Below are 13,759 nucleotides of genomic sequence, written 5' to 3'. Positions count from 1 at the left end.
TTTTATAGTATGTAATTTGTATCTCCATAAAGCTGTTAAATTTCTTTAAAAGAAAACCCTTCATCAAATAAATAAGAAAAAAGAAAACCCTTCATGTATGCCGTATTTTCCAGTGAGTTCCAGAAAAAGAAATGCTGGTTTGTGTTCAAGAAGAGATTGTTTCCTTTCATATTCAAATGCTATTACTGCAACCAGAGGAAGGATAGGAACTTCTATAGGTTTACCAAAAATGTTTAAGTCAATTCCAATAACATGCAGTTGTAAAATCCCAGAGAAGCTTAAAATTAAATTTGACATCCATCTGATCCCTAGGTTCATAGTTCCTAAATTTGAAATGTAATTGTATGCACGCATGCCTGTGTGTGTGCAAACACAGTCACTGTTTCTCCCCTTCTGCCCTGTCCCCTCAACAAAACACTTCGGCCATTCTCTTAGTTTTGTCTATTTGATATTGAGATCATCCCAAAGTTACATGTCTGCCCTCAATAGTTCTCCCCAGAGACTTGAGGAGGGGCAGGAGGAGGAGGCAGGAGCTGTAGGATTGTCACCATCATTGAAGGAGGAAGGCAGAAAGTTGAGGCAGTTCCTTCGCAGGGGAGGAAGTGGCAAGTCCTCTGTGAGGAAGCTAAGTAGGGGCTAAGGAGAGAGGTGCAGCTTGGAAGGTGGCAAATCGCTAGGAGTCTTGAATTTGGTAATTATTATTTTCACTAGAGAGCAGAAGAGAGAGTGATTACTCATGCACTGGCTGGTAGGTTTTACCTTCTATCATCTGCATCTACCTGTGATGTTGTCCTTATTAAATCCCCAAGGAGTTTCCAACTGAGGGCTCACGTGGGCTGAATGACTTCCTTTATTAGAAAGAGGAATTTTACTTGCATACGTTCATTTTTTTAAAAGTATCATTCACATTCAGTTTTTAATAGGCTGAGACAGGCAGATGGTGCTTCCGTGGCTGACTAGAAAAAGCCAGGGAGATGTATTTGCTCCTGAGTATGTCTTGGGGGTGTGTGTGTGTGTGTGTTTGAGAAAAAGAGATAGAATTCTGTTTCAAAATCCATGTGACATCCGACATTCTAAGTGAAGTAAGCCAGAAAGAGAAAGAAAAATACCATATGAGATCACTCATATGTGGAATCTAAAAAAAAAAAAAAAGAACATAAATACAGAACGGAAACAGACTCATAGCCATAGAATAAAATCTTGTGGTTGCCAAGGGGGAGGGGGGTGGTAAGGGATAGACTGGGAGTTCAAAATTTGTAGATACTGACAGGCATATATAGAATAGATAAACAAGATTATACTGTATAGTGCAGGGAAATATATACAAGATCTTGTGGTAGCTCACAGCGAAAAAAAATGTGACAATGAGTATATGTATGTTCATGTATAACTGAAAAATTGTGCTCTACACTGGAATTTGACACAACATTGTAAACTGACTATAACTCAATAAACAAAAGTTTAAAAAAAAATCCATATGACATCCTATAGATGTTACTATGTTGTATACTGAGGTAAAGTATTTTGGAAATAACTTGATCCAAGTCTGGAAAAGGTTACAATCACTTGCCGATTGCAAATCTGAATAGAAGGCTGTGTTGTCATGGCAGAGACTCTGCCTTGAGGGGAAAGGGAAACAGCTTCACCTACCATCAGTGTTGTCTAAGACGGTGACATCTTTCACAAACGCAACATCCCCAACATTCTCAGCCAGGCACCTAAAATGTTCCAGAGAATAAAAACAATGCCAGAGAAGAAAAACTATTTTGAGTTTTCATAAATATTTGTAAGACACATTCCAAAAACTGAAACATGGAAGTAAACATAGAAAAGATGAAGACAAATATTTCCAAGAACTTTCAGGTTTTAAATGGTAGATTGAACACATATGTGAGCCTTCCCTCCTTCTAATAGTCCAATAAAATGACACAAATGAGATTTTTTAAAGAGCCATAAATCCACGAGAGAGAGGAAGGGGAGAAGGAAGAGAGACGATAATAATGACAATGTTTGGAAGTTAGAGATCAAATGGGTGAGCAGTAATTGACCCATCAGAGCAAAGAAAGCTGTGACATAAGTTGGAAGTTGGGGGGCGCTCAGGAGAAAGCTGACATGCACAGCAGAACTGCACAAAGACTCAATGATTAGAAGTACTAGGCACCATTGAAAGTGGCTGAGAACAGGAGGCCTGGGTAGAACCTATATACATGCTATGTATATACACATGCCCTTCTGTCCCGTGCTGCCGGGAGATTGCTGGCCCCTCCTCCTGGCAGAAATCGGGTTTGTTCACAGGGAGGTTGAATCTGAACACTAAGGACTAGAAAATCAAACCCAGCTTCAGGTGCAACATTCCCAGGTAAATGATCAGCCTGAGGCAGCATCCGGTTTGTTCATGCATGGATTATTGCTACTTACAGAACGTTTTGAGATGAATGAGTGATTTCTTTTTAAAGTACAGAAAACTCAGCAAATTTTTAAAAGACACCTATCAACTCCAGAGGAAACAAAATCTTTGTACAACAGGGGAAATATAATCTTATTATATCACATATTTGATATGAGACTGGTATTTACATATTTGTAATAAAGTAAGCACTGAATATGTCATACTCTTGTAGGAGGCTCCAAGGAGGTGAAGTTGATGGTTACAGGTGGATGGGGCACAGAAGCAGTGTGAGAGGTTAGATCCTCTTCTTTCATAAGAGAAAGTCAACAGAAAATAGCTTAAAAATTAAGAACTGGCAGTCTATAAGGATGTTAGTTAGGAACACAGAGGTAAACAGAACTTCCGGTTCCAGCTTTCACTTTGAACAAAGCATTTCCTTCTAGTATAAATAGGAATACCAAAGTGTAGGAGTTTCCAGTGAAATAGCGCCTTATCACAGGTTTGAAACAACCCACATAATTCCTGTGAAATTTTTATCAGACATGTTGTCTCTTCAATATTTCTGAGTGCAATCACATCACAACCTTTCCATTTGCAAAACTTTAGCCCCTTAAAGATATTTTTTAAATTTTGTTTAACTTAAAGATATTTTTGAACAGTCACAAAATATTTTTTCAGTGAGTCACTCAGAGTATAGTAAAAGGATACTTTTATTTCCTTCATCACTGGAAAGAAGGCTACTGAATTTACATTAAAAAGTTCAGACCAAAAAAAAAATATATGAAAAAAAAAAAAGTCAGACCAGTTTGGGCATTGTCATTCTCAGATACATGACACCACCTTGTGGTGAAATATATTCTTGGAGAACAGAGGAAGACGAATAAGGGAGATCTGCCCTTCAAACCCCTAACTGGACCACTGAGAAGTAACAGCTGAATGAATGGGATTGTAAAACAAGGATTGTGGAAAGAAACTGTGATTCTCTAAACGTTTATAACTGGTGAATTCTGAAAACTTATTTTTTGTTTTATTTTTCACTTTACTGGTGGAGAATAACACTGCAATACTGCTTTCTCTTTGCCATTTCTAAGGCCAGAATCAAAAAGAAAGTGAAACATGAGACATAAGATTGTGGAAAAAGTGGTGGCTCCGGGAAAGAGAATTCTTCCCCATAAAACTGAATTGCAGAAAGGACTTAAGATACCACAAACTCTCCCCATTTGATTCTGACGATGAGGACATTGAGGCTCACTGAGGCTGAACTGGGCTCCAGGCCACAGGGAGGAGCCCAGCAGAGCTGAGGTCAGACAGCCCCCATGCCAGCCCTCACTCTTGGGGTGCTGAATGCAGTGGGAGGAGCCCTCCCTGGCACCGCCCATCAGCTGATCCCCAAGCTGCCCCCTGGCTCTGCTGTGACGGGCCATATTGGGCCCCTTAGAAATGCAGCACCGAGATGCTGGAGGATGAGGGACAAGGCCTGTCTGGTGAAGCCTGAACAGCACTCACCTGAAAGCCCCAGTGTAGCCATAGTATCTCTCGCTGCTGTTGGGCACACACTTGTTCTGGCCCTCCTCGTTGCCTGCACACAGAGCACAGAGCTTGGATCTTGGGTCAGACCCAGGGGCACAGCTTTGACTGAAGAATTCATCTGCAGAGAAGAAACACGGGAAGTCAGCTCTTCCTACCTGACTCAAGGGAAGCAGTCTTTCCCTAACAGATGATGTGGCTTGGTTTCCGTGCATCCTATTGCCCAAGACAGATAGAACACAGTCACTATCACACATAGGAACATGTTACCAACAACGAGGGACCCACCAGAAATCAGAAAAACTTTAGACTGCAGGCATCAACAGGAAACACAACTAGGGTGGGAGAAGAGAGTCTGTGACAGCACAAAGGGTCCCACCCTCACAGCTCGAGCTGGGGACTCAACTGATGAACGTGACAGCCATCATAGCAGAAGCTGCTGGTTGTCTACCACAGGACCTGATTCCCCCTTTTCCTCAGTAATAGAACTGCTTTTTACCTGGGCTCCTGGTCCCTTAGAACAAAGATGAGCCTCATCAGATGCTCTGTGGCTCATAAGCCACGTGGCTAGGTACTTGCTAGTGAAATACAAGTGAGAGTCTAGGGTGCCAGTGACTCAACAGCCTTAAAAGTTGGTCGGGGGGAGGCTATAGTTCAGCAGTACAGTGCATGCTTAGCATGCACAAGGTCCTGGGTTCAATACCCAGTACTTCCATTAGGAAAAATAAATAAACTTTATTACCTCCTCCTACCCTCCCCCCACCAAAAAACAAAATTGGCACATGTCTTTTGCCCCTTCTTTTCCTTCCCTTCCTTCATTCTGCACATGGAATACAGAAGTGGGAACTGGACCTCCAGATGTGACATGAGCCATGAGGTGACCTTGAACATGGAAGCTACACATGTGTCAGAGTAGCCAGACGTTTGAAGCCTGGGTCCCTGACACCATGTGATCGTTCTACCATCTCTGGACAACCTACCTCTAGACTTCACTCACGTGAGAGAGAAATAAGCTTCTATTAACATCTACTGGGGGTTTTCTGTCCTTGGAGCTGCTAATCTGAACTAACCCATCATGTGATTTAACCCACAGTAAGGATTTAATGTGGATTAATTCGGGTTAAAGAGAGAAGAAATAAAGGTGACAAGAAAGCCCTGCCCCATTGATGAACAAGTAGCACCCATTATCTGACTCGTGCAGCCCATGCCCCACGCCAAGCTCGGGTGAGGGCTGGGAGCACCCCACCATGGTCCTGGCAGCTTCCCCACAGCCTGGAGGCAGCCGTGGGGTCAGAGAGAGTGGCACCAGCCGGCACTGCTGGTAAGGAGCAGAGCCACACGAAAAGTCTGCCAAGCCAGGATCACAGACCCATTCAAAATGCAGCAGGGCCCCCCTCGAGCACACGCCTGCACAGGAGATGGGCCATGGTGAGAACGTGGCACACACCGCCACGTCTCCAGGCCCACGGCAGGTAGGGAGTCGCGCACGTGAGGGGTGTGAGCATGGGGTGCGGCAGGGAGAGGAGGCGCCGGCAGCAGCCTGAGCCAGAAGCCTGGAGGTCTAACTCCGTTTCCTCTGCCATGTGGAGTTAGAAGTCAGTTCTGTTTAGGAACAGAAGTTACCTTTCAGAAGGCGGGCAGGTGGCTTTTCCCAAATTAGGAAGCCACTGCCTGGGAGGAATTTAGATTGGGAGCTTTAGGAGGCAAAAATTAACTTTCATACTTCTCAGAACCTGCATCCATTCTTGGGGTGCAGAAACACTGATGGATGCTCCAGTTTTGTGCCTTCAAGTTGGGTAGGCAGGGTGTGGGAAGTGTGGTGCGGAGAAGCTCGCGGTACACCCACGACAGGAGGCAGCCACGGCGGGAGCCTGCTTACACCGAGAGGGGCCTGTGGGCCACAAGAAGCCTGCAAATCCCCACTCCCCCCTTCCCCATGTTCCACAGGGAACCCCAGCCTAACCCCGCTCCAAGCTCGGCCGACCCCCGACTCCCTCAGGACTCCTACCAAATCTGCAGGAGTCTGTATTTTTGAAGAGCAGGCCCATGGGGATGTTCCAGCCTGCGGTCCTGTCCACGGCGGTGTGGCAGGACTTCTTGTCTCTCAGAGAATTCCAGGTGATCTTGTCATTTGCTTTCCTGACAACCGCCACGGCAAGATACCCTTGGACAACAGAAGAGCAAGTCTTAGCTTTGTCTGCAACCCAGGCCAACCCAGGTCAAGAAGCATCCCCAGGCAGTGACTCCCCCAGATAACTGGCCATTATCAGATACACCAAAAAGCTTAAGCTGCTGCTCTATGTTAAGATGAGACTGATCTGGGCTCTGACATGAAATAGTAAGCTCATCCTTTCAGTGATCTCAGGGGACAGTCCTTGACCAGCGATACACTGTTCCTAAGTTATAAACTAGCAATTCATTGTATTCTAGATGCAGGCTGCTAAAGCAACAAACACTGAACAACAAGCATGACCCCAACAGTGCATAAACTAACTGCAATATGCAATATACCAACAGCGTCGGGCCAGAGGAATGCCGGCCCACAGACTGAGTGCTGTGTGGGTGCAGGGGGTGTGTCCCCAAGGACCTCCCTGTGCTGAGAGGGGGTCAAGGTGGTGCAGTCCTCCTCCTGATAGCATGAACCTGGCAGACTGAAGCTGGACAAGCACCAGCTCTTGTGAGCGGGTTGGGGTGGAGCACGGAATTTAGCACAAATCCAGACCAAGATTTGCCACAGTCTTCTCTATGGGTGTGAGTGAGACCTGGGGCACTGTTTCCTCAACCATACGAGACGGAGATGTATCACCCCTCCTTCCCCATAACCACGACACAATGAGGAACTCTGAAATTTCTCTGCCATCTGTGAGGGTCCATATAAACTTAATTAGTTACTCCTTGCTGAATTATTCGCATCTGCAAAAGAACTTATAGCTTCGGCTGCATCTCTTTCTGTGCAGGTTTTTTTAAGTTCCTACCACCTCCTCCTCCAGCAACAAGGACTTACAGTTGCCCCTGAAAGTGACCACTTCCAACTCACCTTTTACCGGTCGATGCACACAATCTAAGCCACTGCTTTCGGGGGATTCTGAAGAAATAAAGACAAGCAAAATGTCACTAAACACTTCTTTAAGGTGTTTATATATTTATCAAAGGCACCCACAAATCAACGTATATTGGCATAGTTTTGTGTACATGTGGGGATTTTTTAATTCTTATTTTTTATTGAAGTGTAGTTGATCTAGAATGTTAGTTTCAGGTGTACAGCAGTGACTCAGTTTGTATATGTGTTTTCAATATAAATAAATGCCACTGTACTATAGGCTTCACTGAGTTTCTTCCCTTTTTTTGTTTTCAACCCAATACTGTGTTTTAAAGTTCAAATCGCTTTACTGTCTGTAACTTGTTGAGCTGAGTTTGGGCTCCTAAGTTCATTGCTTCCAGTGTTGCCACTGACATCTTCATACATGTCTCGGGATGTGCCCGGGGGCAACTGCTGAAACTTCTGGACATTTCTATCACCACATAAACCAATCAACTATCTTTTCTGTTTAAGCCACTTGGCAGTGGGTTTGTGTCACTTGCAATCAAAGGACTCCTTCCTACCTCATCCTCGCCTTTTGGAGGTGAGGGGTACCATGTCCCACCTGCCTGGCTTCCTCTAGCTCCATTTTGAGAGGCCAAGGATAAAGAAGCATTTTTTTATGTCTCTTCAGCACGCCCCATCCATGCCTTCAGACTCATTAACAGGCTTCTCCTTTGGAAAAGTCTCATCACTTGCATTTCATGTGATGGATAATGTGAACCCATAGGTGTTGTTCTATTAGAAGAGCATTTTGTTCAAATAGGCAACATTGGTTTATAACATTATATATATTTCATGTGTACGACGTTCTATTTTGACTTCTATATACCCTAAAGCGTGTCACCACCAAAAGTTTAGTTTCCATCCATCACATACAGCTGACCACCTTTACCCATTTCACTCTCCCCCCACCCTCCTTCCCCTGTCTCCAGGATTCTATTCCCTGAATCTGTGTTTGATGTGGTTTGGTGTTTTTTTTTTTTTTTTATTCCACATATGAGTGAAATCAGAAGGCATTTGTCTTTCTCCGTCTGAGAAATCATAAACTTTTAAGTCTCAACAATGCAGAATCAAGTCCAAAGAGACCATCCCAGCAGTTCCAAGCAACAGAAATGCATATATGTGTTCACAGACATTCATAACAGCATGACTTACAATAGCCACCAACTGGAAATTACCCAAATGCTCATCCACAGTAGAATAAATAACTGCCATAGAGTCACACAATAGGATACTACATATCAACGAGATATAATGCTCAGCAAAAGCCATTTGAAAAAGCACCTGTGCAACTCCTTTACCTAAAGTTCAAAAACAGGCAGAACTGATCTGTGCTATTTGAAGTCAGGAGTCATTACCCTTGTTAGAGAAAGAGGGCTGGTGGCAGGAAGACACAAGGGGAATTGTGAAATCTGCTGTGTCCTGATCTGGGCACTAGTGCAGTGAGATGTGCCAGGTTGTGAAATGTCCTTGAGTCATACACTTATGTGCACTTTTCTGTATCTATATTATATTTTTCTAAAATCTTTTTTTAATTAAGAAGAAGAAGCCAACCTGGGTTTTGTTAGTTCTTACTATAATATTCTGTGTGGGTAACACAGCCCCTTTCCTCTATTCTGTCCCCAGATTGTCCTGTTTGAAGGTAACCATCCATCTTTATTTGTTCGAATCCATTCCTCCACCTGGACCCACTGAGTAGGGTTATTCCTCCCTACCCTGACCCCAAAGCCCAGAGGGAATAAACCAGAAAGGACACTTCCCCACTTACGTTGGCTCTCTGCCAGGACAGGCACCAAGCCACACTTGCCCGCAATGTAGATATATCCTCCATCCAAGCTCAAAGCATCAGCTTCTCCTTTCTGCCAAGACAAAGCATATCACCAGCACCACAGTGAGGCTCTTTCTTGTCCTGCTGGTCTTTACGGTTCTGAGAGAATGGCTTTCTGTCAGGTACTCAAGCAAGAATTGTTTGAACTGAGCACGCAAAGGAAGTAGTATGTGCACTATTAATTCTCCACCTGCCCCACATGCTTCTCATGCTGTTGTTTCCAGTGGAAAGACCAGGTACAGGTTGCTCTGTCCTCTAAACAAAACCTTTTTCTGTCCTTGGAGCACTCTGGGGCTGCCCTCCTAGACCAGGGAGGCATCCCAAGAGTGGAGAGGAGACAGATGGGAACAGCTGGCCAAGTCTAGTCTCTGCTTGTTAGCACTACACACAACATGCTATACAGAAGTTATTCAACAAGTGAGAAGAAACAATTAAACTGGCTCACCATTTTAATGAATTAACCCACATGCCAGCATTGGAACAAGGATTCATTAAAATTGTCATTAAGACCCTCTTTGGCCCAGTAGTAATCTGTTTTTACAACTGTTTTAAAAATAATTGGAGATGTGGATGAAACTTCTGTTCAAGGCTGCACATCACAAGGTTACTGATAACAACAAAAGAAAGGGACAAAAAGAAATAGGGTCATGACTAAACTGAGCCACATCCATATAAAACATAGCCCAAAACCATTTTTAAAGTGTTTTCAAAGAATAGGTATTCACGTGGGAAAATGACTATGAGGTACTGTGCAGTGGAAAGGACTCAAACTACCGAACTGGCACGGTCCGGTACTATTGTGAGCCTAGGCATGGGCGGCCCGAGAAATCCTGGAGTTGGAAATTAGCAAAACTCTAACTGCCGTATCTCTCTGTGAGACCACAAGTGGTTTTTTGTTTTTGTTTTTACAACACACCTTTCCATATTTCCCAAATTACCTGCATTCATCGTGAGTGGTTCTTATAAACCGAAGAGTGAAAAGTGCACAACAGGTCAGACAGCGGTGCCTGGTCCCACACTGCGCAGGCGCGCGCAGACCCCGCCCCCGGGTTCGAGGCGCTCACTTCCACTCTGGATGTCCGGCTCCCGGGATCGCTGCCCGACCCAGACCGACGCCCGCAGGCCCGCTGCCGGCCACCTACCAGCACCAGGGCGATGCAGTCCTCGGTGGTGGAGGCCGTGGCACAGACCACGCTTTGGTTGCTCTGGCGGCTCCACTCCTGGCACTTGAGCTGCTCGTCGGAGCCCACCGCGCACCACACGACCTGCGCGCGCCTCAACTCCACCTCCGCCGCCGCTGCCGAGGGACACAGCGGTCGGCGGGGGTCTTGAGCCCAGCGAGGGTCACTCAGGCCCGCCGTCCTCCCTGGAGCCCGGGCTCACTCAGAGTGCCCTTCCTGCCCCTACCCTCCTTGGACAGGAGCTACCTCCTCCAGGAAAGAGTGGAGTCGGACACTTGCTCCTCTTTCCCTCCACCTGCCCTCTCCCTCCACTGAGCTCCCCAACCCCTTCTTCAGGCATAGCCCCCATTGTGTCTCATTTCCGTTCCTTTGGAGGCTTCCGCGGCTTCTAATCTACCCACGCCTTAGCGTAATGATTTGTCTAATAACTGGGTCCCAAGGGATAAAAACTCCAGGACAGAGAGACAGTGGCAGCTCCAAGAGATGGCCTAGGGGAACTTGAACCCACCCCCGACCTCCTTCAAGGCCAGCAATCACCACCACTAACAACAGAGCAGCCTCCTAGTTCACCCAGACTCCACCAGAAGCCTCCAGTGGAGAAAGAACCATGACTGAGCTGGCTCACTGTGATGTCCCCAGCCAAGCTCAGGGTCCAAGCACTGGGCTTTGTCCCACCAGGTCTCTGGATATGTCCCAGAAGCGGCCCTGGCTCTCTTAGTTCATGTTCATACTTCTCATTCACAGGAGGCAAACTGACTTTTCTGTCAGGGCTGGGAAGACTGATGCACGCAGGAACACGAGGCAGTATTAATGAGGAGGTGGCACATTCCTTTGGAGGCACTTTTCACCTGACTTGGTCCACAGAAGACACACCTGCATCAAACCTACCATGGTGAAGCCTCCAGTGGCCATAATATGGCCAAGTGACCACGACAGAGCAGGGCCATGCTGCCCATGGCAGTTGTGGGGAGGGTGTAATCCTAGAAGGCCTCACCCATGGCTCACCACCCACACTAGCCTGCCCTCAGGGCCTGCCTGGTCCTCACTTACTTTCCCTCAGGCCTCGGATGGCAGTGATGTAGTTGGAGCCCAGGTACAGCCCAGAATCTATCTTTGAGGGGATCCTCAACAACCCAAGGGCAGAGTCTTTGAACAGCAGGTCCTTCTGCCCAGCAGGAGAGCCAAAGAGCTGGAATGCTGATGGCTTGCCTCTTCCAAACTTTTCCTAATTAAGGAAAAATAGAATCATGATATTAGTGGTAAACAGGAAACAAAAACACGATGTTGAAATAGAGCATCTGGAACTTAGGGGTGATTCTGAGAGCAGAAACCATGGTTGACTTCCTGCTATAGAGGGACTCATGTCATCCCTATGACATAGCTCACATATGGCTTAATCTTTAGAAAGTTGCTGGAGTCCAGGCACATTAGAGTCCAGAGAAGAACGCATTGTCCTCCCCCTGCTTCTGCTCCACCCTATGCGACACTGCCAGTCAGTAATGCTAGAAAGGGCTTCATTGTTCCTGCTGTCCAGAGGACAGCCTGGACAGGCAGGCCACTGAATCTATAAACTCCTGTGCAGTGAGGCTACAGAAGGACTCCTAGTGTGGCAGGAAGTTAGGGAAGGAAACTGCCCCCCACCAAATCCAAGCAAGTAGGGTTACTAGGGGTAGGGCTACCTGTGCCTTGACGAGAAGTTTCCAGATCAAGTCCTCCTTGCCATTCACACTTCGGGCCACAACAGCATGAGAAGGGACCCGGGCTAGATGACACTCCTGGAATGCATCCACTGGTTTCCGAGTATTGTTTGGGCAGAGCAGCTCATACTGGTCCCTGTCCGCCTTCGCTGGCAGGCTCTCTAGGGAAAAGGGGGAGGTGGAGGGGAGCTCAGATGAGCCCACTCCAGGGAGTAGCCACGAGCTGTTGTTCCCCTTTCCCCACAGAATTTTGAGCTGGAGGAGACATCTTACAAAACTGATAAAACTAGGGGTCAGAAAGGCAGTGGATTGCTCCAGAACATTCAGAAAGGTGAAGACAGTGCCCAGAAAGCCTTAGGGGTCAGCCCAGTGTTCCTCTGATTGGATCATATGGGCCCTGGGGTTGTTGCAACTCCTGCTCGGCAAGCCCAGGCTGAACCAGATGCATCTGTTTCCACAATAACCCCACCTAGAAAAGGGTCACATGGTGGAGACAAGCACAGGGGGCCAGTCAGGGGGGTGCTGCCTTACCCACATCTCTGGAAAGAATAAATAAAATAGCTAACTCAACATAACAGAGTATTTAAAAAACTAACAGATCAGAATTAAGGTTTATCAGTTTGTTCCATTAACAACAACAACAACAAAAAAAGGTTGAACATCAAAGAAGCTAAAGTAATTCACGACATGAATGGATTAAAGGAAAACCATGAAATCACCTTAATCTTAATAGGTTCAGTAAAAGCATTTATATGTTCATTTATGTGTTCATATATTTGTGATTTTTTTGTCTCAGAAAACTAGTAATACAGAGAACTAGGCAAAAGTATAAATAATGAACTTGAGAAATGCCACTTATCAAAATATCTACAGCAAAATCACACTAAAAGAAGAACATTTAAACATTCACTTCAAAATCAGGAACAAGGCAAGTGTTGTCCTCATTAACAATAACCAAACAGAAACTAATACAGCATATAAGATACCATAATAGCAACTAAAACCATTAAATAGCTGATAATTAGTCTTATTAAAAACGTAGGAGACCAAGAGAAAAATGTTAAGTTCTAAGAAAGGACCTAAAAAGAGGTCGAAAAGGAGAGATTTATCATGATCAGGAGTTGGACAGTTTGACATAAATATGGCAATTTTTCATGGGCCAGTTTAAATTCAATACAACTCTGAATTAGAGTATAATGCTTTTAGAAGTTCAACAAAATAATTCTAAAATTTTTTGTTCAAAGTTTTTGAAAATAAGTAGCAAAGTGTTGGGGGGAAGGCTCTTTTGCTGCCTCCACAAGCTGTGAAGAACCACTACAAGCCAGAATAATAAAAGCATACAAATACAAATAGACCGATGAAACTAACTAACTCCAAAATGGATCCATGACTATAAACAAGCTTGATGTATACTTGGTTCCACAGATTAGCAGGAAAAAGGTGGAATTTTTTTTTTTATAGTTGTTATTGTAAGGGAAAAGGTCTGACTATAAAGGGGGAAAATGCTGAAGCTGGATCCATACCTAACTTCCCAGGACATATGAACAAATGTATGTTGGGGAGGGGAGTCTGTTGTAGAAAATCTTTATGGTTTGGGAGTTGAGGGCATCTTTGAAAGACCCCCAAAACACAAACCAACATGGCAAAGCTGACTGATTTAACCTTATCAATATCAAGGACTTCAACAAAGGGTGCTACTGACAGATTTTCTTGACTGAGAAAAGATTTTCCTAAAGTCTAGAACCAACAATGGCTAAATATCTAGAGAGAAGGAATGCCTATCCTTGAATCAAAATCACGAAGAAACAGGCATGAAAATCAATAGAAAAACAGTCAAAGATTATACAAGAAGAAAGTGAAGCCCAAATTACTAGCAAATGTATTGAGATGAACAGACTCACTAGCTGCCAGAAAAATGCAAAATAAACCAACACTGACATATCTATTGCTCTACAATAATTTGGACAAAAAATATAAAAGTCAATAAATACCCAAAATTAAAATTGTGGGAAAATGAGAATTCTTGTCAAGTGCTGGTGGGAGTGTAATTCTGCA

At 44.9% G+C, this 13,759-nt stretch overlaps 1 protein-coding gene across 4 annotated transcripts in view; it reads right to left on the bottom strand.

The window, feature by feature from the left end:
* The window catches only part of LTF (lactotransferrin), a 48,193-nt gene that overhangs the window by 3,916 nt on the left and 30,518 nt on the right, over positions 1 to 13,759 (bottom strand). For 3 of the 4 annotated variants that reach the window (XM_045504588.2, XM_045504589.2, XM_045504587.2), the window contains 9 exons: positions 11,687 to 11,865; positions 11,058 to 11,232; positions 9,969 to 10,123; positions 8,767 to 8,857; positions 6,954 to 7,001; positions 5,925 to 6,080; positions 3,896 to 4,037; positions 1,651 to 1,718; positions 780 to 848 (listed from right to left, as the gene is read on the bottom strand). In XM_045504588.2, the coding sequence (XP_045360544.2) occupies positions 780 to 848; positions 1,651 to 1,718; positions 3,896 to 4,037; positions 5,925 to 6,080; positions 6,954 to 7,001; positions 8,767 to 8,857; positions 9,969 to 10,123; positions 11,058 to 11,232; positions 11,687 to 11,865 (1,083 nt within the window). The remainder of the gene's footprint in view (positions 1 to 779; positions 849 to 1,650; positions 1,719 to 3,895; positions 4,038 to 5,924; positions 6,081 to 6,953; positions 7,002 to 8,766; positions 8,858 to 9,968; positions 10,124 to 11,057; positions 11,233 to 11,686; positions 11,866 to 13,759) is intronic. The other variant, XM_010967352.3, reaches the window with a different exon arrangement.

The sequence above is a fragment of the Camelus bactrianus genome, chromosome 17 (assembly GCF_048773025.1).
Source record: "Camelus bactrianus isolate YW-2024 breed Bactrian camel chromosome 17, ASM4877302v1, whole genome shotgun sequence".
Lineage (NCBI taxonomy): Eukaryota > Metazoa > Chordata > Mammalia > Artiodactyla > Camelidae > Camelus > Camelus bactrianus.
Note: the sequence above shows the minus strand (reverse complement) of the source record. Positions and strands in the feature narration are given on the sequence as shown.